Below are 23852 nucleotides of genomic sequence, written 5' to 3' on the forward strand. Positions count from 1 at the left end.
GGAATCAACGCAGAAAAATCCAGAAATCTTATTGTACTATATAGCGAAAAGACACAGGTCAGTGATACTGAAACCCACGTAAGCATTACAGCCACCCGTGGAGCTCAAAAGGCTCACTGATACCCTGTCTGCACTCTCTTCTTCTAAATCTGAGTCCCTGGTTGTGGAGCTCAGGTTAATGATGTACACTGTTCCCAGGTATCCAAGTGGCGGGGCAGGTGTTCAGAGCTGAATGGAGATTTCCTAATCCCCAGCCTATTGGTATCTTTCCATGATACCACCTTGCCCCTGATTTTGTGAGAATCATCACTGCTTCAGTGTGAAATATGTGCTGCCACACTGCATGGAAATAACGGTATTTGCAAAAGTACTGTTCAAGCTATTTTTTCAAACTAGTTATCCTTACTGATAACCAAGTATATGGGCACTATCGATGTCTTTTTTAGAATATAAAGTTACCTTATTCTCTCATATACATGACCACACTTAAAAATTAACGAACAATCTGAGTGTTCATGCATGTCTTGTATGATATGCTCTCTAAATTCACCAGGTTCAGCCATTTTCTCTAATCTAGCAAAAAAAGACTTGTCTCTAAATGTTTTACAAGTGAGTTATTTTTCACATTTTGTTTGCATGTGTGTGGGTGTGTGCATGTGTTCACATGCATATGTTAACTGAGTGGTCTTTCTTACCACGTGAATCAAAACGTATCTCAACTTAGAACTTACTACGTTTCCCCAATTCTAGAGAAAGAACTAAACTAGTGGGAAAACACCAGGTCTCTAGCCAAGAGCTGCAGTATTGGTGGGTGAATTCTTAGTGAGCTTTCAGCCAAACATCAATATTCCATTTAGGGAGCACTTCTTATTACATAGTTGACTATGTGTCACCTGTCCCATTGCCAGTTTATGTATATTAGATTGAAATGTTTGCAGTGTCAGTACTTCCCTGATTTTGCCCCACAAAACAGCAATTTTGAGTGGTTTAGCCTACTATAAATAGCAATATGCAGATGGAATCCCTTTTTTGGAGATCTTTTCAAAGTACAAACCAACTGCCTCAAACCCAGTTCACTCCTCAACAAGATGGTGAGGGGATGGAAATGAATTTGTGCTACTGATACTTTTACCCATAAGAGTTCTCCCACATTTCTTTATAGATACACTAAATGAACCTAATGCATGTTTTTGTCCTTTCCCACAGCATGCTGTGTGTGAATAGCAACTAGAGTTACAGCCTTGGGTCTCTAGTGGTACATCAAATATCCTGAGAGCTTTCTAAACATATAGGTAATTTGCATCTATTCCCAAGTTCCTGATTTAGTAACTGTAGGATGAAGTTTTGACATTCTGATGCATAATTAGAATTAAGAAAACAATTCATAGGTACTGAAAAGAAGAAAAGTTTTGCTTCAGTAATCTTATCAAGCGCATTTGGGGGTTTAACTGGGTCTGTGAACATTACAACCAGAGAAAGGAAAGACCAGTAAAAGCAAAAGAAAACTATCTCTCGCCTTCTTCACCAGCTAGGCCCAAAGGACCTGGAGGGCCTTAAGGGGCCTCAGGGCCCCAAAGGTTCACAGGTTCAGAATTTCCTTCAGTCTTGAGATCAGCTAGGGCTGATATGATGGACAGGGCCCAAATCCAGAAACTTAGAGCAGAAGAGTAACAGAAAAAGTTCTCACAGACTGGAAACTAGTGCTGCTGCTTGAAGGATCGTACTCCCGCCCCATCAAAGGGATGCAAACCCTCACAATCCCAAGAAGTATCTGGTACTACAGGCATCCACATCAATGCTGGGACTAGGGTCAGAGAAGGTTAGGAAGGTTCTAAGGTCATTATCCCAAATGCCCTCTAGATGGGACATGGAAAATGCAGAAGGGACCTGCTGATCTTTCTTATTGGAATCCAATGTCACTTCTTCCAACTTATGCTTCAGCTGGCCTGGAAATAGCCTCTGGCAGCCACATTTGCTACTTGGTCTTAGTTGTGATGGTTTGGCATCTGAAGTCAACTCATTTAAGCATTGAGGTTTCTTCCATGGAGAAATTGCCTAGTTTCATTTCTTCTCAGTTTTTCCACCTATACATGAAGGGGTAATTACGCCTATCTAAGAGGGTAGCATAGGGTTTGGGGATAATATAATGAAGTATTTAGCACAATGAAGGCACAAGGCTGACACCCTATGTAAGATTGTCCTGACCATTGCTCTTCTTGTCAATATATCTAGGTGGTAGAAATTTTCCTTGATTGTCATCCTTTTATTCCCATTAACAAAGCAAAGCCTGAACATGGACTTAAATCTAACAAAATAGGTCAACAATAAATATAAATTCTGGAGGAAATTGTTCTTAGTTGTCCTAATGACTGAAAGCTCTGTCTGTGCTGATAAATCAACTATTGTAGCAGAGTAGTCCTAACTGTTATTACAAGTCTAATGTCTGTGTCATCTTAATAATCTTAACACTTGCTTTAAAAGACAACTAAGCCACCAATCATACCCTTGGTAATAAAAACTGGCTGTAATTTCTGATCCCATTGATTACTTACAAAATGTTAAGTCAAGTAATTATGAGTGTAAATCAAGACAATTGTTTATCAAAATAATCTGAGAATTTGTTTCTCAAAGTCAGACATATTTTCACACGTGCTAGCTCTGACACTTCCCAACTGTGCAACTGTGCACTTCCCAACTTGAAGAAAATAACTAAACTGTTTCTTAGCCTCAGCTATAGTGATGCTATGAATTCTGACATAAGTCACAGAATTGCTTAGAAGCAAAAGAGAATGATGTAATAAATATGCCTGCCATGATGCATGGTACATCAAACAGTCCCATGTAGTAACTCCTGACCCCTGACCCCTACTCTCTGCCTTCTAATGGAAACACTGTACATATTTGAGCATCTTTATGACCAGAAATTATTGATGGTTTCTCATATGAAAACCTTGGGGCATCTTTAAATAATTTTAAGATGGTCATAAGAAAAATCCCAAGTGTTCAGGCTTCCATAACCCTTATTTTATTTTTATGATTTTCTAGATCTCTCTGAGAGGTTGAGAAAGTTTAAACGTTACATTCCTCATTGGAAAGAGGAAAAAAATTGAAGTCCAGGAAAGGGAAATATTTTGACTTCTTTGAGACTGTTTTACAGGATGGGGCTTGTTCTATAATATTGTTCTGTTTACTCTTCGGTGATTGTGCTGTTATTTAGTTATGGCTGAATCTCACATGACTGGAGATGAGTGAGGAATACTTTGTATGTTCAGAGTCTAAACTGTACCCTACACCCCCTGCCCCCAAATAAATATACACAGACATATACCTGCTTGCCGCTCAAACACAAAGCTCTCTCTCACACACACAGTCATTCAGTACAGGTTGCCTAGTACAACAAAGAGTAAATTTAATAGTTTTTTGTTAGGTGCTATGGCACTGTCCTCAGACATATTGTAATAGTACTTCCGCTGATTAGAAAAGATAACCACCACTGGAAGGTGTTACTAAACAATCAGTTGACTTATCTCATGCAAAGCTCCTATATGAAATCTTTGGGAATAATTTTTTCCTATCCGTATTGCAAATTCCCAAAGAAAATGCATATTTACCATTGTGGACAATATAAATTATATAAGGGACCTTTTTTCTGTTTTGTTTTGCCCCCAGGAAACTCAGCTTCATATTTCCAACTAAAATTTTGAAACTAGGTAGGTGCACATATCTTTAATTGACCACTTAGTATGGTTTTACTTTTTGTCTTTTGTCTACTTCTAATTTTCTCCTGCTTATATTTTTATACTTTGTACTGTTAATTTATGTAAGATAACTCACATAATATTTAACGCTAACATTATTTCAGAATAGACCAATGAGAGCTCATATTATGACTTGCTTTTGTGGATGATGAAAAAATGGACCCTTATAAATGTTAAGAAGCTTGACCAGGGAAGAGATATGACCTGCACTGTTTCCTTTATAAGCCAAAACTCACACTCTTAACCAAGGTAGCATGTTAATCCCCACAGGAAAGCTAATGTGAAGTCGACATTCTGATTGATGTATAGCTTGCTCAGATAAAAGTGAAAGCACCTATGGACACCTTATCTTCGACAAAGGAGGCAAGAATATACAATGGAGAAAAGATAATCTCTTTAACAAGTGGTGCTGGGAAAACTGGTCAACCACTTATAAAAGAATGAAACTAGAACACTTCCTAACACCATACACAAAAATAAACTCAAAATGGATTAAAGATCTAAACATAAGACCAGAAACTATAAAACCCCTAGAGGAAAACATAGGCAAAACACTCTCTGACATAAATCACAGCAGGATCCTCCATGACCCACCTCCCAGAATATTGGAAATAAAAGCAAAAATAAACAAATGGGACCTAATTAAAATTAAAAGCTTTTGCACAACAAAGGAAACTATAAGCAAGGTGAAAAGACAGCCTTCAGAATGGGAGAAAATAATAGCAAACGAAGCAACAGACAAACAATTAATCTCAAAAATATACAAGCAACTCCTGCAGCTGAATTCCAGAAAAATAAACGACCCAATCAAAAAATGGGCCAAAGAACTAAACAGACATTTCTCCAAAGAAGACATACAGATGGCTAACAAACACATGAAAAGATGCTCAACATCACTCATTATTAGAGAAATGCACATCAAAACCACAATGAGGTACCATTTCACACCAGTTAGAATGGCTGCTATCCAAAAGTCTACAAGCAATAAATGCTGGAGAGGGTGTGGAGAAAAGGGAACCCTCTTACACTGTTGGTGGGAATGCAAACTAGTACAGCCACTATGGAGAACAGTGTGGAGATTCCTTAAAAAACTGGGAATAGAACTGCCATATGACCCAGCAATCCCACTGCTGGGCATACACACCGAGGAAACCAGAAGTGAAAGAGACACGTGTACCCCAATGTTCATCGCAGCACTGTTTACAATAGTCAGGACATGGAAGCAACCTAGATGTCCATCAGCAGACGAATGGATAAGGAAGCTGTGGTACATATACACAATGGAATATTACTCAGCCATTAAAAAAAATACATTTGAATTGGTTCTGTTGAGATGGATGAAACTGGAGCCCATTATACAGAGTGAAGTAAGCCAGAAAGAAAAACACCAATACAGTATACTAATGCATATATATGGAATTTGAAAGATGGTAACAATAACCCTATATGCGAGACAGAATAAGAGACACAGATGCATAGAACAGTCTTATGGACTCTGAGGGAGATGGTGAGGGTGGGACGTTCTGGGAGAATAGCATTGAAACATGTATATTATCATAGGTGAAACAGAACACCATTCCATGTTCGATGCATGAGACAAATGCTCAGGGCCAGGGCAATGGGATGACCCAGAGGGATGGGATGGGGAGGGAGGTGGGTGGGGGGTCCAGGAAGGGGAACACATGTAAACCCATGGCTGATTCATGTCAATGTATGGCAAAAACTATTACAATATTGTAAAGTAATTAGCCCCCAACTAAAATAAATAAATTTATTTTTTTAAAAAAATAAATTAATTAATTTTAAAAAAAAAGTGAAAGAAAATCTCAGGGGAGCAAGATAAGATAGCTAGCTAGTGGGTAACAAGCTGGAGTTTCCAAGCTCTGAATGAGAGTCCCAAAATACAAAACTGAAACAGTCCTGAAGTGGTTGGTACTGGCCAAGTACAGAATAGCAGTCCTCGAGACTTTGTTTCAGGAAAGGGTAAGCGTCTGGATCTGGGAATGCCAGGCAGAAATAGAGCTAGTATTGCTTTCAGTGGAACACTGTATTGAGGACTCTGATAGCACAAGGGGAGCTAGAACAGAAATTGAAACTCTGATATATTGGAATCTAGACAGGACAACTCAGAGAGCAGTGCATCTCAAAATCAGTCTGTGAAATCACAACACCATGAGTGCATTCCGGAAGGATACAGGCTCCTCTAAGGAATTAGTTTCTCATGGACTGCTCTGTGTTCCTCCTAGAACCTATTGGTTTGAGAGGTGAGCCAGGAATCCCAAGACCAGTAAGTCAAAATGTAAAATGCCCTTGTGGAGAAAGAGGTCAGTCTTCACAGTGAAGCTCAATGCAAGCCTTCCTCCACCCTCCACAACTGTCATCTTCCCAGAAGGACTTACTTGTCACCCTGCTTCTTTAACTTTTATGCAGAGAACATCTTGCAAAATGCTGGGCTGGATGAAGCACAAGCTGAAATCAAGATTACCGGGAGAAATATCAATAACCTCAGATATGCAGATGACACCACCCTTATGGCAGAAAGCAAAGAGGACCCAAAGAGCCTCTTGATGAAAGTAAAAGAGGAAAGTGAAAAAGCTGGCTTAAAACTCAACATTCAAAAAGCTAAGATCATGGCATCCAGTCCATCACTTCATGGCAAAGAGATGGGGAAACAATGGCAACAGTGACAGATTTTATTTTGAGAGGCTCCAAAATCACTGTAGATGATGACTGCAGCCATGAAATTAAAAGATACTTGCTCCATGGAAGAAAAGCTATGGCCAACCTAGACAGCATATTAAAAAGCAGAGACATTACTTTGTCAACAAAGGTCCATCTAGTCAAAACTATGGGTTTTCCAGTAGTCATGTTTGGATGTGAGAGTTGGACCATAAAGAAAGCTGAGTGCTGAAGAATTGATGCTTTTGAATTGTGGTGTTGGAGAAGACTCCTGAGAGTCCCTTGGATTACAAGGATGAACTGGCTGGAGCCAGTTCATCATAAAGGAAATCAGTCCTGAATATTCATTGGAAGGACGAATGCTGAAGTTGAAGCTCCAATACTTTGGCCACCTGATGCAAAGAACTGACTCCTTGGAAAAGACCCAGATGCTGGGAAAGATTGAAAGAAGGAGGAAAGGGGGAAAACAGAATGAGATGGTTGGATGGCATCACCAACTTTATAGATATGAGTTTGAGTATGCTCTGGGAGTTGGTGATGGACAAGGAATTCTGGCATGCTGTAGTCCACACCAGGTTGCAAGGAGTCAGACACGACTGAGTGACTGAACTGAACTGAACCTTCAGGATTCCTAAAAATTACTATTTCAACTTTGATGTAGAGCTTTAACACTCCAAGGCAAGGGTTTAGCTAATGATGAATCAAACTCAAGTTTTGGAAAAACATCTGATGGCCAAAGAAGTGTATGATAATATTTTTGATGCTATAATTATGTTATTGGAAAAGGGGGATAAAGTGTGGCTAGAAGCATTTGAAAGTGAGGAATAAAAGCAAGCTGAAGTCACTATTTCTCAGGTTTCCTTAATTAATCCCTGAAACTCTAAGCCTCATGTGAGTCTGCAACCTGAAAGGGAATAAAGCCAGGTTTCACTTTGTAAAATCTTGGATTTATTCCTCTCCCCCTTATGAGAAAAATGGTTGCATTTTAAAAAAGGCATGTCTACTCTCATTAAAACTGGAGTTTGAAAGATATTATTAGAATCAGGAAATTAACTCAATCAACCCCATCCTTAAGACCAAGGACATTCTTGCTTACACCACCCCAATTAGAGTCCACTGGACCCCAATTCTCCATCTTGGGAAGATGTGATCAATACATTCTCCCCACTTTCCCTATTCACATCCCATCTTTTTTCAGAGTTTTTATGTGCCTGAAGATCTGATTCTCTGTGCATTCTTCCATGTAAATAATTTTCTGTAATTTACCCCATTGGCTCTGTCGGGGGCTTCCTTAGTGGCTCAGTGGTAAAGATTCTGCCTGCAGTGCAGGAGATGAGGGTTCAATCCCTGGGTCGAGAAGATTCCCTGGAGGAGGAAATGACAGCTCACTCCAATATTCTTGCTGGGGAAAATCCCATGGGCAGAGGAGCTACAGTCCATAGTGTCGCAAAAGTCAGACACAACTGAGCGACTGAGCATGAACACAAGGCTCTGTCAAGAATACTTGTACTATTGAAGGGGCTGAGGTGAAACTGGAACTTTCCCTTGCCAATAATAGAGGGCTAACAAACTGTCATCATTCCTCTTCTTGAAACACGAGGATGAATTAAAATATTGTATTAGAAAAAGTGACGATAGCTGCTGTAGCATAGTCTCCTGTAACTCTCAATAGCTGAACAAAGTGTTCACAAAAACTCTGCAAGGGTATTTCTGAAAAAAGAGTGAATCTCTTTTTAGTAGTAAGAGAACCAGGGTCCTTCCTTATTGTGGATGGCATCTTCTTCAGCATGTGCTTCCAGGTTCTGCACGTTCAAAGTGGCAGAGGAGAAAAGAAGATGGATGGGAGTCCATGGGAGAAATCTATGGACAAGTCTTCAAAGTGACTCCCATTACGAGTGCCAATACTGGAAGCCGGTTGCATGGTCCCTACTAACTGCAAGGTGAAGAGGATTTCCATATGAAACCAAGATGAAGGAGAAGCAGTTTGGATGAACAGTTAGCCAGAGATATACATCTATCTATATGTATAGATATATTCTGTATGTATATCTATATTTGCCTTAATACCATGTCAAAGCTAACATATGTTAAGAAAGACACAAGGCTGAGTTTAGAGGGAAGAGAAGTAAAAAAGGAAATTAAGACACAGAAGCTGCTTTTTCCCTACAGAAGGTATTTTCCAATATGTTCATACAGGAGTCGCCACTTAATTGCTTTATGAGACAATGAAGGCAGAAGTAATGTCCCAGAACTATCCAAGATGGGGAGTCTTATGAAAAACCCTCCAGTGACTAAGCTCCCCAATGATTAGACCATGATAAGAAAGAAACAGAGCTAAGTCTTCCAATTTTTTCCAACTACAGAAGAGTGTAAAGAGAATATTGCCTTGGTGGATCTATCTTATTAAAGTCCTGGTTGGCTGTTCCATTTCCCCAACAATCTTTAAAATTTCTGGCTAGTCCATTGCTTGCTCCAACTATTATAAAGATGTCAGACTACTGTGGTGTTGGCTTTCCCTGATCATTGGATGCTTATAACACTATTTTGACAGTAGTGTTTTGGGCATGGACTTTTCCACTTACTCCTCAAAATAAAGTCAGTCCCCTCTCCTACCAGTCCTCCTAGCCCTCCCCACTCCAGGAGAACTTCTGGCCCAGAGTTAGGAGTTAGACGGCAGCAGCCTCCGATAAAGAAGCCATAGACTACCATTGTTCTTAGTGAGATTCAGTGGACTTTTTAAATAAATATTTCTTAATTTTTTCATACTTTGATCATTTCCCAAAGTTGCAATTTTTTTTTTTTGGCAATTTTGCCAAGTTTCATTTTTGTTTTTTAAAGAGAAGATTGTCAGTCTCTTTCCTCAGCTATTTCCAAGGTCTCACTCTCAATTAATTAAATTTGTATTAACTTAGGTTCACTTTGGTCAGCACAGAGTGCCTGGTTGGCACACACAAGGATGTCAGTAGATTGATTATTATAGAAAAGCAAAAAGTTCTCAGAAAATATAGACAGTAAGGGAGAGAAGCAGAAGAAAAATCTCCTGGGCTCTAAAGTAGGAGAAAAGTGTTTATTATTCTATATTTAGCGCCAATTTTATCCACTAAATCACTTCCTCCCCTGGGCTAGTATCACAGTCTATAAAATTATGGATTTAGACTAGAGGAAATGGGATAATAGTCCATCTCTCATATTTCTGTTATCCTGGAAGAGTCAGAAATGGGTTCATCTCTAACAAACAAAGTTCATCAGCTTAATAGTCCCAGGCTTGGCCATCACAAGAAGAGATGACTTCCAGATATAGGTGGACAGAAGTATTTCACTTTGAAAGTCAATTTGTGAGCTTTCCTGGCATATTTGAATGTTTGACTGATCTGGTTAAAAATTAACCTTGACTTCAGCTTCAGGAGACCAGAAAATCAAATATTGAAAAAAACCCAATCTATTAAACCATCTACCATAAACTTTCAAAAACAAGCAGATGATCAAGTTATAGGACAAGTGAGGAGGTGGTCAACGAAAGAGCTTCAATGTCTGGGGGAAGGGGAAGAGCCGGGTCCATGAACATTGCAGGTAAGTTTTCTTTTTCTTATTAATATCTACCATAATTAAATTAACCCATTGCACTGGTATATAGCACTTTCCAAAGCACTTTAGTCTCCCAGCATGTGATTTATATTATTTTTTTAAAGTTAGAACATCTCTGAAAGGCAGCTGCCTATAATGCTGGACAAAAATAAAGACACTTTTTCAAATTTGCCAATTGGATATTGCAAAGGGAGTAGAAGGAATAGAAGCTAATGGGGGACAGGGAAAGACCTTTGATTTTATTATGAAATCAATATCAAATCATTCAAATTAAATCAAGGTCATTATGACATATATCAGGGATCTCCAACCCCTGGGCCATGGACCAGGGGTAGAAGGTTCAATGTGTCATAAAGGGGACAATATAACAAGTGCATTAATAGGAGCAAGTATAATGCAAGCATATTGATCTTATCTGCTTGATACTTCAAAGTGGAATGAAGGCTACTGCACTAAGTAAAAGGTTTAGGGTAGTGGGAAGTAGTAGTTGGCTGATTCAGTCTTTGGTATTTGTCGATTCATTCACCAACAAACAACCACTCCTTATATATCTTCTGTGTTCCAAGCCCATCCAACAGATAAAGCAATAAGACAATATAGAGTAGCACATGAGTAAATCAGGTGCTTATTCATCATCATCAGATTACTCTCACCAATTATTTAAAGATCACTGCTAAACAGATCGGAGAAGGCACTGGCGACCCACTCCAGTACTCTCACCTGGAAAATCCCATGGATGGAGGAGCCTGGTAGGCTGCAGTCCATGGGGTCGCTAAGAGTCAGACACGACTGAGCGAATTCACTTTCACTTTTCACTTTCATGCATTGGAGAAGGAAATGGCAACACACTCCAGTGTTCTTGCCTGTAGAATCCCAGGGACGGCAGAGCCTGGTGGGCTGCCGTCTATGGGGTCGCACAGAGTTGGACATGACTGAAGCGACTTAGCAGCAGCAGCTAAACAGATGGCAGGAGTCTCTGAGTCCATAAGAGGAGATTGAAAAGCAGCATTGATTTCATATAGCATGAATTAGAAGCTTTTTTTTTAAATTTTGTTGTGTTAAATGTGTAAGTATCTCAGTTCAAAGTGCTTCCTGATATTGTCTGGATAAATCACAGCATTGGTGCATGTAGTACTTCATGGAACTAAAGATTGCAATAATATCAATTTCTTGGAATCATAAAACCATCCAGCCAGTTGACAAAATTTGTAGCACAATCTCTTTAAGAGAGGCTGATCCATCTCCCAACCTATCTGAAACTTTGTTGATTTTTCTTCTGCTTCAGGTTTCTGGATTTTAGCTCAGTTTGTCCTCTTACTAGTGGCCGATGTCAAGTCTTCCTCAGACTCTCAGCTGTGTGAACCTCGCGGGCCCCGAGGACCTCCAGGACCCATCGGTCCTCCAGGGCCACGTGGTTATGCAGGTGAAAAAAATTCAATGGCTCTCTTAGCCTCCATAGTGTCTCTTGGGTTTCAATGTTCATAGATTCAGTGAACTCTTCCAGGTGATCTGATGAGAATATTGATCATTGAGATAAGTCATTTTTTGGTAACGAATGACTATGGCCTCTTTTTCTCAATTCTGTAGAGTCCTAAGGTTCATCTACTAAGACAGCCTCCAACTCCCAAGAAATCTGTATGCTCAAACAGCTGTTCAGACACACTGGGTGTGCAGCGCAAGTTGAGACATAGGAATACAGCCCCATCTCTAGACTAGTGTAGAGCAGTCATGTTGGCATCACACAGGGCAGGTATAAGCTGAGATTCGTCCAGTGATATCACAGGCATATGGGGTAGCAGATACTTTGACATCCTGTTCCCCTGTCATCTGCTGAGAAGTACATTTGGTTAAGCTCCCATGGAGATCCCATCAGCTTTGAAGACTTGTATTCACCTTCTAAAGCAATGGTTTTGGAATCTGGCTGGGCATCAGAATCACTTACAGACTTGTTAAACATGTAGGTTCCTAGTCTCCATCCTCAGAGAGTCCTCTAGAGGCCTGCAGTGTAGACTGGCCCTGAGTGACTGGGGGACTCTGGTAGGATGGCGTTCCACAGCTGTTCTGATAAACAGACATGTTTGGATACCCCTGTTCAGAATTTCCATTTACTCCTGCCATAGTGTGATCCTTAGATTTGTCTGGGTAACTTCCAATAATGATCCTTAATACTCAGCCTTATAGTAAAGAAAAGACATGGCAAAACATGTCTAAAGATTCATTCATATACTTATTCATTCAATTAATCACTTATTGAACATATTTGGAGTGCTAATTTTATAAATGATGCTGAGTATGACATCTAGGAAGAAAATTAAATATGACTCTTGTTCCCATTTTGGATGAGGCTATCACTTAAGGGAAGGATTATAATTCTTTGTGGTAATTCTTTATAACTATGGGAACAATTAACACTAGATGTAGTACAAGGAGATAGAACTTTTCCAAATCTAGAGGAGGCAGGTGAGCCTTCTGGAAGCAGTGATACTTGAGCTAGGCTCTGACTAGTGAGAAGAAAGTAGTTGGAAGGGCAAGAAGCATAGGAAGGAAGAAGTAATTCATTTACTATTCAAAATACAAAACCTTAAATGGTATCATTCTATTTTCTGTTTATTTTGGAATCTAGGACCCATAGGTATGCCAGGACCAAGAGGGAGACCTGGGTTTCCTGGACTAGTTGAGAAGTGCCCACCCCTACCTCAATCTGCCTTTTCCGTCAAGCTGAGTGGGCCTTTCCCAGGACCCTCCCAGCCCATTGTGTTCCAGGAAGTTCTGTACAACCATCAGGGCCACTTCGACCCTGCCACTGGCGTGTTCACCTGCAGCGTCCCTGGCGTGTACCACTTTGGCTTTGACATCGAGTTGTTTCAGAGTGCTGTCAAGGTGGGTCTCATGCGGAATGGCACCCAGATCCGGGACAAGCAAGCAGAAGCTAAGGATAGCCACGAGCAGGCTTCTGGAAGTTCCATCTTGGAGCTGGAGAAAGGGGACAGAGTCTGGCTGGAGTCTAAGCTGGACAAAGAAGAATCTGAAAAAGGAACTACTCACACTGTGTTTTATGGGTTTTTGCTCAATGGAAATTAAGACGGCTAGGGGTAACTGCATGGTTCTCTCCCTCAAGTAACTCTGAATTTAAGAAAAGAAGCTTCCTACATCCCAAATATTTCATCTAGAAATGCTAAATGATGAACATATCACCAAAACAGTAATGGCCAACTTGGACAAAATGAATGTATTACCAATTGCTGAAACCAATAAAGACACATGGTTCATCAATTTATCAATAATTTCTTGTGATTCCCAAATTTCAAGATCCTGGGTGGCAAAAAGTGGGTGAAAAAACAAAGTGAGATAGGAAGCTGCCCAGCCAGGTTGCTGTTAAACACACCAGGAAAACCTCCATTCAGCTCCTGTTTTACTTTCTCCCACCCCTCCTCCCTGGTGGCTCAGCAGTAGGTAAAGAATCAGCCTGCCAATGCAGGAAATGTGGGTTAGATCCCTGGGTCAGGAAGATCCCCTGGAGAAGGAAATGGCAACCCACTCCAGTATTCTTGCCTGGGAAATCCCATGGACAGAAGAGCCTGATGGGTTACAGTGCTTGGGATCACAGAATTAGATCATGGCTTAACGACTCAATAACACCCCACCTCACCCCCAGGGGACAAAAACCTCACTCAAACTCTCAAATCTATTTTGGGAATTAAGGATGTAAATATAGAAGTAAATATCTCTGGCAGAGATAGCAAGTTAGCTTAAAATACCAAATGAAGATGCTTCCCATCAAATGATTGCCCTAAAGATAATTGGATGAATGATAGTACATAAGGCAGAGGGTCAAAGACAGAAGTGAAGGAATTTCTGTGGCTTCATAGTTTTCAGATTAATAATTAATTTACTCGAAGCTGCTACTTACTTACCCAATATCCCTTCTACCAGCTTCTATTCTAACTAATTTTGTTTGCATTGCTTCAATGAACCCAGTTTTAAAAAATATGTAATTTGACCAGCTGCTGTTGCATTCAGGGTGGCCACAAAAAACACTATTCTTCCTGGTGAGATGTAAGTGCATGGTACTTACAGGAGTTGTATTTAAAAGGGAAATGACTCAACTGGCTTATGTTTTCGGCCTTTGATCTCTGCCCTTTGCTTTCTCCTTTTCTTCTATAAGGAATGAAGATGCAGTTCTTACAGCTGCAACAACCATCTTGCAGGCATTCAATCAAAGCCACATAATCCATGGTTGAGCAAGAGGATAAAAGTAACCATGTTTTTTGTACACTGACATAAGTCAACTTTATACTACTGATGAATAGACTTTTAAAAGAATATTGGGGACTTTCCTGGTGGTCCAGTGGCTAAGACTCTGCTCTGCACTCCCAATAGAGGGGCACTGTGTTCAAATACTGTTCAGGAAACTAGATCCCAAATGCTGCAACTAACCATCTCATATGCCACAACTAACACCCAGTGCCAAATACATAAATTAATATTTTTTAAAATAAAAGAATATTGTTGGGTTTCTTTTTATTATTAAAGTATAACTTAAATACAGTAAAACACAAATCCAAAGTAAACTGTTTAATTAATTTTATATGCATACAAACATGGACCCATCATCCAGATCGATACGTAGAACATTTCTGTCATCCCAGAAGTCTCCTTGGTGCCCTTCCCATCCACAATCACATCTGCATCGTTGAATCTATTTTTCTGACTGTCAGCATCAATTATCTTTGCCTATGCTCACGCTCAGGAGTGCAGGAGGAGAAGGGGACAGCAGAGGATGAGATGGTTGGATGGCATCCTGGAGTTTGAGCAAGCTCTGGGAGTTGGCAATGGACAGGGAGGCCTGGCGTGCTGCAGCCAATGGGGTTGCAAAGAGTTGGACATGACTAAGCAACTGATGCTCCCTCTCAGTTGCTCAGATGTGTCCAACTATTTGCGACCCCATTGACAGTAGACTTCCAAGCTCCTCTGTCCATGGGATTGTCCCAGCAAGAATACTGGAGTGGGTTGCCATTTCCTCCTCCAGGGGATCTTCACAACCCAAGGATCGAACCCACATCTCCTGCATCTCCCATATTGGCAGATGGATTCTTTATCACTGAACCACCTGGGAAGCTGTCATCTTTGCCTAAACCTGTACTTTGTATGAATGATATAATCCAATATAAAATGTTTTGTGTCTAGTGTTTTTTCAATCATCATAATGTCTGTGAAATCCATCCACACTGTGGTTCGGTTCAGTTCAGTTCAGTTCAGTCACTCAGTCATGTCTGACTCTTTGCGACCCCATGAATCACAGCACGCCAGGCCTCTCTGTCCATCACCAACTCCCGGAGTCTACCCAAACCCATGTCCATTGAGTCAGTGATGCCATCCAACCATCTCATCCTCTGTTGTCCCCTTCTCCTCCTGCCCCCAATCCTACCCAGCAAGAGGGTCTTTTCCAATGAGTCAACTCTTCACATGAGGTGGCCAAAGTATTGGAGTTTCAGCTTCAACATCAGAGTAGAGTAGATAAAAGAGTAGATAAATAGATAAATGGTGGCATATTTGTAATGGAAGACTACATTTTCATTCAATGAAACATTTCACTACTGTTACCACACTGTCGCCCTGCTTATTTAACTTATATGCAGAGTACATCATGAGAAACGCTGGGCTGGAAGAAACACAAGCTGGAATCAAGACTGCCGGGAGAAATATCAGTAACCTCAGATATGCAGATGACACCACCCTTATGGCAGAAAGTGAAGAAGAACTAAAGAGCCAATGAACACCCAGGATTGATCTCCTTTAGGATGGACTGGTTGGATCTCCTTGCAGTCCAAGGGACTCTCAAGAGTCTTCTCCAACACCACAGTTCAGAAGCATCAATTCTTCGGCGCTCAGCTTTCTTCACCATCCAACTCTTAACATCCATACATGACCACTGGAAAAACCATAGCCTTGACTAGACGGACTTTTGTTGGCAAAGTAATGTCTCTGCTTTTAAATATGCTATCTAGGTTGGCCATAACCTTCCAAGGAGTAAGCATCTTTTAATTTCATGGCTGCAATCACCATCAGCAGTGATTTTGGAGCCCAAAAAAATAAAGTCTGACACTGTTTCCACTGTTTCCCCATCTATTTCCCATGAAGTGATGGGACCAGATGCCATGATCTTAGTTTTCTGAACGTTGAGCTTTAAGCCAACTTTTTCACTCTCCTCTTTCACTTTCATCAAGAGGCTCTTTAGTTCTTCTTCACTTTCTGCCATAAGGGTGGTGTCATCTGCATATCTGAGGTTATTGATATTTCTCCCGGCAGTCTTGATTCCAGCTTGTGTTTCTTCCAGCCCAGCGTTTCTCATGATGTACTCTGCATATAAGTTAAATAAGCAGGGCGACAGTGTGGTAACAGTAGTGAAATGTTTCATTGAATGGAAATGTAGTCTTCCATTACAAATATGCCACCATTTATCTATTTATCTACTCTTTTATCTACTCTACACCATGTATCTACTCTTCTGCTGATGGATATTAGGGTGACTTTGTGATTGAGACTCAGTATAATGAACATAAGACCCATTTAATAGAAGAATCACAGATCCAAAATGGTATCACTTGTGCAAAAGCTCGTGATACCAAACTTATATTTAATACCTAACCTAATTGTAATTTTGATCTTCCTTCAAAATGTAATCATAATCAACAAGTTTGGAATTTTCTTGTCAGCACCAATGAGGTAATATGTCATGTAGGTTCTTTCCATCCTGCAAAGGAATGAGTGAATCCATATGATGAAGTCCTCACCATTTCCTTCCCCCCAAAAGACATTGTTGTTCCCTAGTATTCTTTATATTATGTACCACAGCTTGTTCATCCATTCATGGACAGTGACTCATTGGTTTGGGGCTGTAACAAATAAAACTATCTGAAACATTTATGCACAGGTTTTTACAGAAATATACATTTTCATTTCTCTAGGATAAACATGCGGGAGTTGGATTGCTGGCTGTAGCTTTTAGCATACATATCCTGTACATGTCTTTTTACACAAGTATTTCATTTCTTCAGAGCTATAATATACGGTATTGTGTATTTCATTTCTATTTGCAATGAGTTCACTGATAGTAAACAGAAGTATGATCGATTTGTGTGTGTGTGCTGACCTTGTCTCCTTTAACCTTATATAACTCACTAATTAGTGCTAGGAGTTTCTTTTGTAGAGTCCTTGAAATTTTAACATAGACAATTAGGGCAGGTTATTTCTTTTGTTTCCTGATTGGCATGTCTTTTATCTCCTTTAACTATTTATTACAATGGCTACAACGTCTAGTACTGTGTTGAAAAAGAGTGAGGGCAAACATGCTTACCTTTTCCTGATCTTTGGGAAATGAAATTTCATGGATACAAATCCGAGGAGTCAGCTTGTGATAAATTGAAAATATATACTCTAAATGTTACAAAAATCATACTAAAAAAAAACAATAAAACCAAAGTTATAGATAATAACCCAGTAGTGGAGAAAAAGAAAATGTACTATAATTTGTATAAGGAATACTACTCAACCATTAAAGAGAATGAAATTTTGTCATTTGCAGCAACATGGAGAGACTTGGAGGGCATTACAGAGAAAGACAAATGTATGATATCACTTATATGTGGAATCTAAAAAATACAACAAATAGTGGATAAAAAAAAAAAAAAAGCAAACTCGCAGATATAGACAACAAACTAGTGGTTACCAGTGGAGAGAGGGAAGGGGATTAAGAAAAAGAGAAGGGTTATTATGGGATTATATGAAATCATGTGTGTGAAACTTTTGAAAATGTAAAGCACTATAGAATCTAAAGAATCTTTCGATTCTTTAATCTTTCGATTAAAAATAAGTAAAAATTTAAAGAGCCACTATAACCAGTATACATGCTCTTCAATAGGAAATAGTTACATTAAGTATAGGATATCCATGGCGGTGGTGGTGGTTTAGTCGCTAAGTTGTGTCCGACTCTAGTGACCCCATAGACTGTGGCCCACAAGGCTCCTTTGTCCATGGGATTCTCCAGGCAAGAATACTGGAGTGGGTTGCCATTTCCTTCTCCAACAGGATATCCATATGTATATGCAATACTATATACAAACAATAGAAATTTGAAAAAAAGCAAAAATAAATAGAAAAGTTATATGCATATGTGTATGGAAAAATACAAAAGGATTAACACCTAAATAAATAAATCAATAAACATTTTAAAATTCCCAATTGTTCCAGAAGTTAGTAAAAGAAAAAAGAGGGTACAAATAACACAGAGCTTCTGTCTGAACATCAACTGGCACAGCTTCACTCTGGTTAAAAACCAACTGAGGTCATTGGCCTCAAGACAGGCAAAAAATTAAATATTAAAGAATATTGATTTATTAGAACATCTTCCTCATACCTTTGAAAGGCAAGCAAGTGAAAGAGGAACAGAGCAGCTGAGGACATACCCCTTACAACAACTTCCATCTTTGCATCAGGATGCCTGGGAGAGGAGGACAATCTCTCTCCATGGTGTGTGTAGGTAAGTGTAAGCACTAGAGAATTGGATTCCATATGTTGTTACATAGAACTATCCAAAGAACTGTCTCCTGCCAACACTTATGATTCGTTTTATGATCATAATAATTCTGAGATACAATTTTCCCACAACAGAGGACAAAAGGATAGGTTTCATATCAGCATTTCCAATCAGATACAGCAAATATAAGTGGAAACTTCCATTTCCACCCCCTTATATTTGGACCGAAGCTTATGTTATCAATTTGTAAATAGCCCTAGTTAATAGCAAATTAGCACAAGAGACTTCTGATATAAAGAAAACAGAAGGAGAGATAATGCAAAAATTTCACGTATTTGATTGTGGAATGTGTATTTCTGTTTCCCTTCTCTACAGTGATGAATACAATATCAAGCTCTTCCCCATTTCACAAGTTGTCATGAAAAGGAGATTAGAGACATGAAAGACACATGTCCAGACACCATAGACAATTTTTGTATGTCCATTTTAGAACTGCTTTGATGGATGCTCTGGGTTGTCATGTTAGTGATCATCAACACTTTTAGGGGTAACCTTCCTTTGTTGGGAAATCAGCATAGTATGCTCGTAGGAAGGTCAGAAGAGTGGGAGGGAAGTAACACATACTCAGGAACCACACCTTAGCGTCCCTATATGGTGCTAGACCCTTTTCATACCTCATTTTCTTTAAGCCTCACAACCACTTAACAAGGAAGGTTCTATTTACTGCACCATTCTGAATATTAAGCTGAGAGAACAGAAGGTGACCTGGGACACATTTCCCAAACGGACGTACTGAAGCGGCTAGCATTTGAATTCCCCTCTCTCTCTGAATGACTTTGGAAAACATGTTAAAAAAATGAGTGTAATTGTTCTCTTCGTGACTTTTCTTCCTTTTTACTTGAAGCTTCAAAAAAATCATAAATGAAGGTCAGCTTTGCTGCAGAAAATTGATGATGGCTTGCTTGCCTTTGGAAGGAAGTATAGTTGCCTGGAGCTGGAAGTGGAAATGGAGGGTGTTTGCAAATGGGCACATGGGGTGTTTTGAGGATGATGGGGATATTGTAAAATTGGATGCTGGTGGTGGATACACAACTGTGGGAATTTGTTTAAAATCATTAAATTTTATACTTAAAATGAAAGAGTTTCATGGTATACAAACTATATCTCAACAAAGAGCTGTTTTTTTTTTTTTTTTTTAGTATTGTTACCTGTTGAAATGTTAACACTTGGACGTGTATACTTAACAAAAGTTACTTCATCAGTGTTTCATTGATGAGATGAATTTCAGTTTTCTAGGATATTTGTTTGTACATATGCTAACCCATAAACAGAGACACCTTTCTTAACAGATTTTCTTCTCTTCTCTATGCTGTAATACCACTGCTTAATTAAGGCAGGTAAAGGGGTGTCATTCAATGAAAGTCCTACATGTTCATATATTTTCAGTTACTGGTTGAGCATTTTCTTTATAGCCAACAGTGCATTAGATGCTTTATTTGTCACTGATTCTCACCACAACCCTCATCATCTCTATGTCACGTTTGAAAAGAGGTATTCAGAGAAACTAAATTTCTCAAGCTCTGATTTTTATTTTGCTATGATGTACTATCTATTTACCAATTATTTTTGTCACTTAGGCCTGGAATATATTTTACATAACCCTATATACCATGATAAAATGAAGTGTGATATTTTTTTACTGATTAAAGAAAAAAACCAAAACATCATTTCCAGTGACCATCTTTGTGTTTCAATACTTCAGGATCAAGCAAAGGACTTTGGATCCCCAAATAATTGAAAGTTATTCCACTGTTTGGCATAAATTTGTTCATCATCTCTTGTTCACTCGACAGCTTCTCTTTCTGTGCATTTTAAAATACAATTAGTTCTCTTTGAGGAAATCATGGAGGATATCCCAAGATGAGTGAACTCTGAATTGTTTTTTTTTTTAATTTATTTATTTTTAATTGGAGGATAATTGCTTTACTGTATTTTGTTGGTTTCTGTGATACATCAACATGAATCAGGTATAGGTGTATATGTATATGTACATATACATCAGGTATATGTATATATGTCCCCCTGTCTTGAACCTGAACTGCTTTTTAAGGATGAAAAGAAGTTTACCATGCAGATACAAGGAAAACATTTAGTAGGCAGCATAGAATCAATAAATGAAACCCCCCCAGTAAACTTGATTTTGAGGAAACACCATACTTAATTTTTAAGGGCTGCAGGTATCTGGCTGTCATAAGGATAATACCACAAGACTATTTACTCAAAGAGACAGGGGGGAAAAAGACACAGGATGTTTGGGTGTCCTAGAGAAAACCTCTAGGTCATCAGAAGTTCATGTTTCAATAAGAATTTTAACAGCAAATACAAGGAAACTATAGATGATCTTTGGCCGTGATTGCACCCCATTAAGTAGGAAGGCGGGTGGTGGGGGCGGATTTCCTTGGCAGTCCAGTGGTTAAAACTTCTTCCAATGCAGGGGTTGTGGTTTCAATCCCTAGTCAGGGAGCTAAGATCCCACATGCCTCTCAGCCAAAAAAAACCGAGACATAAAACTGAAGCAATATTGTAACAAATTCAATAAAGACTTTTGAAAAATAAGGAAAGTAGGGGGAAGTCTCTCTTTATGACTGAGTTCACACTTATTTCTTGAGATTGGGAGACCTGGCTGCCTAGACATGTGTTGGGAACATAATCTTTCAGCTTATGTGAATATTTATCCATTTGACTCCCTGCTCTAGATGTCTGGATTTTAGCTTTGTCTGTTCTATCTGTCATGGCTGATGCCACTTCTCCAGAAGTTACCGGGTCCTGTGATTCTCGAGGATTTCCAGGATTTCCAGGGCCCGTAGGCCCTGCAGGGTTTCATGGCCCTCCAGGTGAGAAAACATTTTTCTTCACATTGCATTGGTCACTTCTTTCTGACTGAAATATCTATAAGCTCAAGGAAATATCCAGATGCTTCTGATGGTCAGTAACAATGGAGACAATGGCTTTTTGGAGGGAAATCACCAAGGTCTCCCACTTCCCAGCCCATCTACACACCTAGAGTCTTAAAGCAGATGATGAGGTTTTTACCCCAGAAAAACTTCAGGGATGGGTTCTGAAGAAGCCACCATGTGAACTTAAATGACAGTTCAGACAACATTATATTGGTGTACTCTTTAATATGGCATAGTTACTCTGTGCTGTGCTTACTTGCTCAGTCATGTCCAACTCTTTGCAACCTCATGGACTGTAGCCCACCAGGCTCCTCTGTCCATGGAGATTCTCCAGGCAAGAATACTGGAGTGGATTGCCATGCCTTCCTCCAGGGAATCTTCCCTACCCAGGGATCGAACCCAGGTCTCCCACATGGCAGGCAGATTCTTTACCCTCTGAGCCACCAGGGAAGCCCAAGCATACTGGAATGGGTAGCCTATCCCTTTTCCAGGGGAACTTCCCAAGCCAGGAATCAAACTGGGGTCTCCTGAATTGCAGGTGGGTTCTTTACAAGCTGTGCTACCAGGGAAGCCCATAATTACTCTGTGTTCACCCATGACTCACACTGGAATACTGTTGAGCTTCCTGCAAACTCAAGGGCAAAATGGCATTGTAGAAAACAACTGAGAATAAAGCATTATGCACTTTCTCTCCAATTCTGAGAACTTACTTTGCCTTCTCAATCTCACTGGAAATTTTTCACCAGAGTGACCCAGCATCATTGATTCCTTAACCTGACTGCCTTTAAATCATCTGTGGACATTGGTTAATATTCAGGTTCCAGGTTTCATCCCCTTGAAATTCCAGTTCAGATGGTCACGTATTATTAACTAAGACATTACTATTCACAGGTTCCACAGCTGACTCTCATGCACAGTCCAGCCAGGGAAACATTTCTCTAATATCCCTTTTTATCTCTGGAATGCTACAGTTCCTAGAGTTCCCTGTCTCAGTGTCTTCCCTGAGTACTCCTTACTTAGTGCTTTTGATAATAAAAACATCATACCTATGAAACAAATTGAAAGGGCAATTCAAGCAATTATTTATTCAATCATTGCTTCCAAAAATATACTATGCCTATCAACTAACTGGACCTTGGATATCATATGATCGTGTTTTAGGAAAAAAATTAGGTAGGGCACTAGCTCATCATCTATTTAAGGAAACAAAATAGGTACTTAATGGGAGAGATGACTATTCAGTGTAAGCAAGTGCTACAAACAAAGTAAACACTGGATTCTGCCACTGTAATGACAGAGAGGAGACACTTTCTGGGAAAAGGATGTGTAAGATGATCCTTGAAGGGAGAGTGTAAGTTAGTAGGAGGGGTGGTGGGAAAAGACATTTATGGACTGTGAAATGTATGAACTTCATATCTCCTCTATCTTCCTTCTGTTTACTTTGGTGTTTAGGGCCCCAAGGCCCTCCAGGATCACGAGGACTACCTGGGATTCCTGGAGACATTGAGAGTTGCTTGTCTCTCCCCAAATCCGCCTTTGCTGTGAAGCTGAGTGATCCCCTCCCAGCCGCCTCCCAGCCCATTGTCTTCAAGGAAGCCCTGCATAATGACCAGGACCACTTCAATCTTACCACAGGAGTGTTCACCTGCACCATCCCTGGCATGTACCGCTTTGGCTTTGACATTGAGCTATTCCAGCATGCTGTGAAGTTAGGGCTCATGAATAATGGCACTCAAATTCTGGAGAAGGAGTCCAAGGCCAAGGACAATTATAGGCATCTTTCTGGAAATGTCATCTTGCAGCTGACATTGGGAGACAGAGTCTGGCTGGAATCCAAGCTAGACACAACAGAGACTGAGAAAGGACCAATTCAAAGTATGTTCTTTGGGTATTTGCTTTATGGAAATTATCCTGGCTAAGGGGTAATGGCACACTTGAATTCCTCAAGTGGTCCTAAACCTCGCAGCAAACTTCCTACCCCCGCCCAATACTTTTCAGTGGTCATTGAATAAATTACATTAAGAATGCCCAATTTACCCATGTGAATGTAACCCTAAAAAACAGTAAAGATGAATTATCCATTAACTGGTCAACAATTTCTTATTGAAAGCCCATCAAGTTTCATGTATTCTGCTATATCCTAGGAACTTTGGAGAGAGGATAGGTCAGGAAACCAGAGCTGGTTGAGGCTGGGGAACCAGGAAAGTCATCATGCCTTTTCTAGATTATGTCTGATAGTTTTTCACCAGAGGAAAAAAATAGTCTTGATCACAGCCCTTGACACCAGTTCAATGTCACACTTTATAGTATAGCTAGGAAAGCAAATATCCCAAAGAG

The 23852-nt window shown here is 39.8% G+C and overlaps 2 protein-coding genes across 2 annotated transcripts in view; both read left to right on the forward strand.

The window, feature by feature from the left end:
- LOC145545944 (protein HP-25 homolog 1-like) overlaps positions 1–13299 on the forward strand; it is an 86299-nt gene extending 73000 nt beyond the window's left edge. Inside the window, exons 3-5 of the mRNA XM_081591380.1 lie at positions 3670–3710; positions 11308–11445; positions 12646–13299. Coding sequence (XP_081447506.1) covers positions 3670–3710; positions 11308–11445; positions 12646–13103 — 637 coding nt within the window. The 3' untranslated portion in view covers positions 13104–13299. The remainder of the gene's footprint in view (positions 1–3669; positions 3711–11307; positions 11446–12645) is intronic.
- A 5219-nt stretch (positions 13300–18518) lies between these two features.
- LOC145545945 (protein HP-25 homolog 2) lies at positions 18519–23434 on the forward strand. Its single transcript, XM_081591381.1, has 3 exons — positions 18519–18561; positions 21315–21452; positions 22968–23434. Exons 1-3 carry the CDS (start codon positions 18519–18521, stop codon positions 23432–23434), a joined length of 648 nt encoding a protein of 215 aa, XP_081447507.1.
- The last annotated feature ends 418 nt before the right edge of the window (positions 23435–23852 follow it).

This window comes from Giraffa tippelskirchi, chromosome 4 (genome assembly GCF_054371585.1).
Source record: "Giraffa tippelskirchi isolate mGirTip1 chromosome 4, T2T-mGirTip1v1.2.pri, whole genome shotgun sequence".
NCBI classification, from domain to species: domain Eukaryota; kingdom Metazoa; phylum Chordata; class Mammalia; order Artiodactyla; family Giraffidae; genus Giraffa; species Giraffa tippelskirchi.

What these genes read in the sequence shown, in the direction of transcription:
- LOC145545945 (XM_081591381.1), top strand. Translation starts at nt 18,519, where the DNA reads ATGCCTGGGAGAGGAGGACAATCTCTCTCCATGGTGTGTGTAG. An exon ending in TCTCTCCATGGTGTGTGTAG is followed by an intron (nt 18,562 to 21,314) that starts GTAAGTGTAAGC and finishes TCCCTGCTCTAG; the next exon opens with ATGTCTGGATTTTAGCTTTG. An exon ending in AGGGTTTCATGGCCCTCCAG is followed by an intron (nt 21,453 to 22,967) that starts GTGAGAAAACAT and finishes TTTGGTGTTTAG; the next exon opens with GGCCCCAAGGCCCTCCAGGA.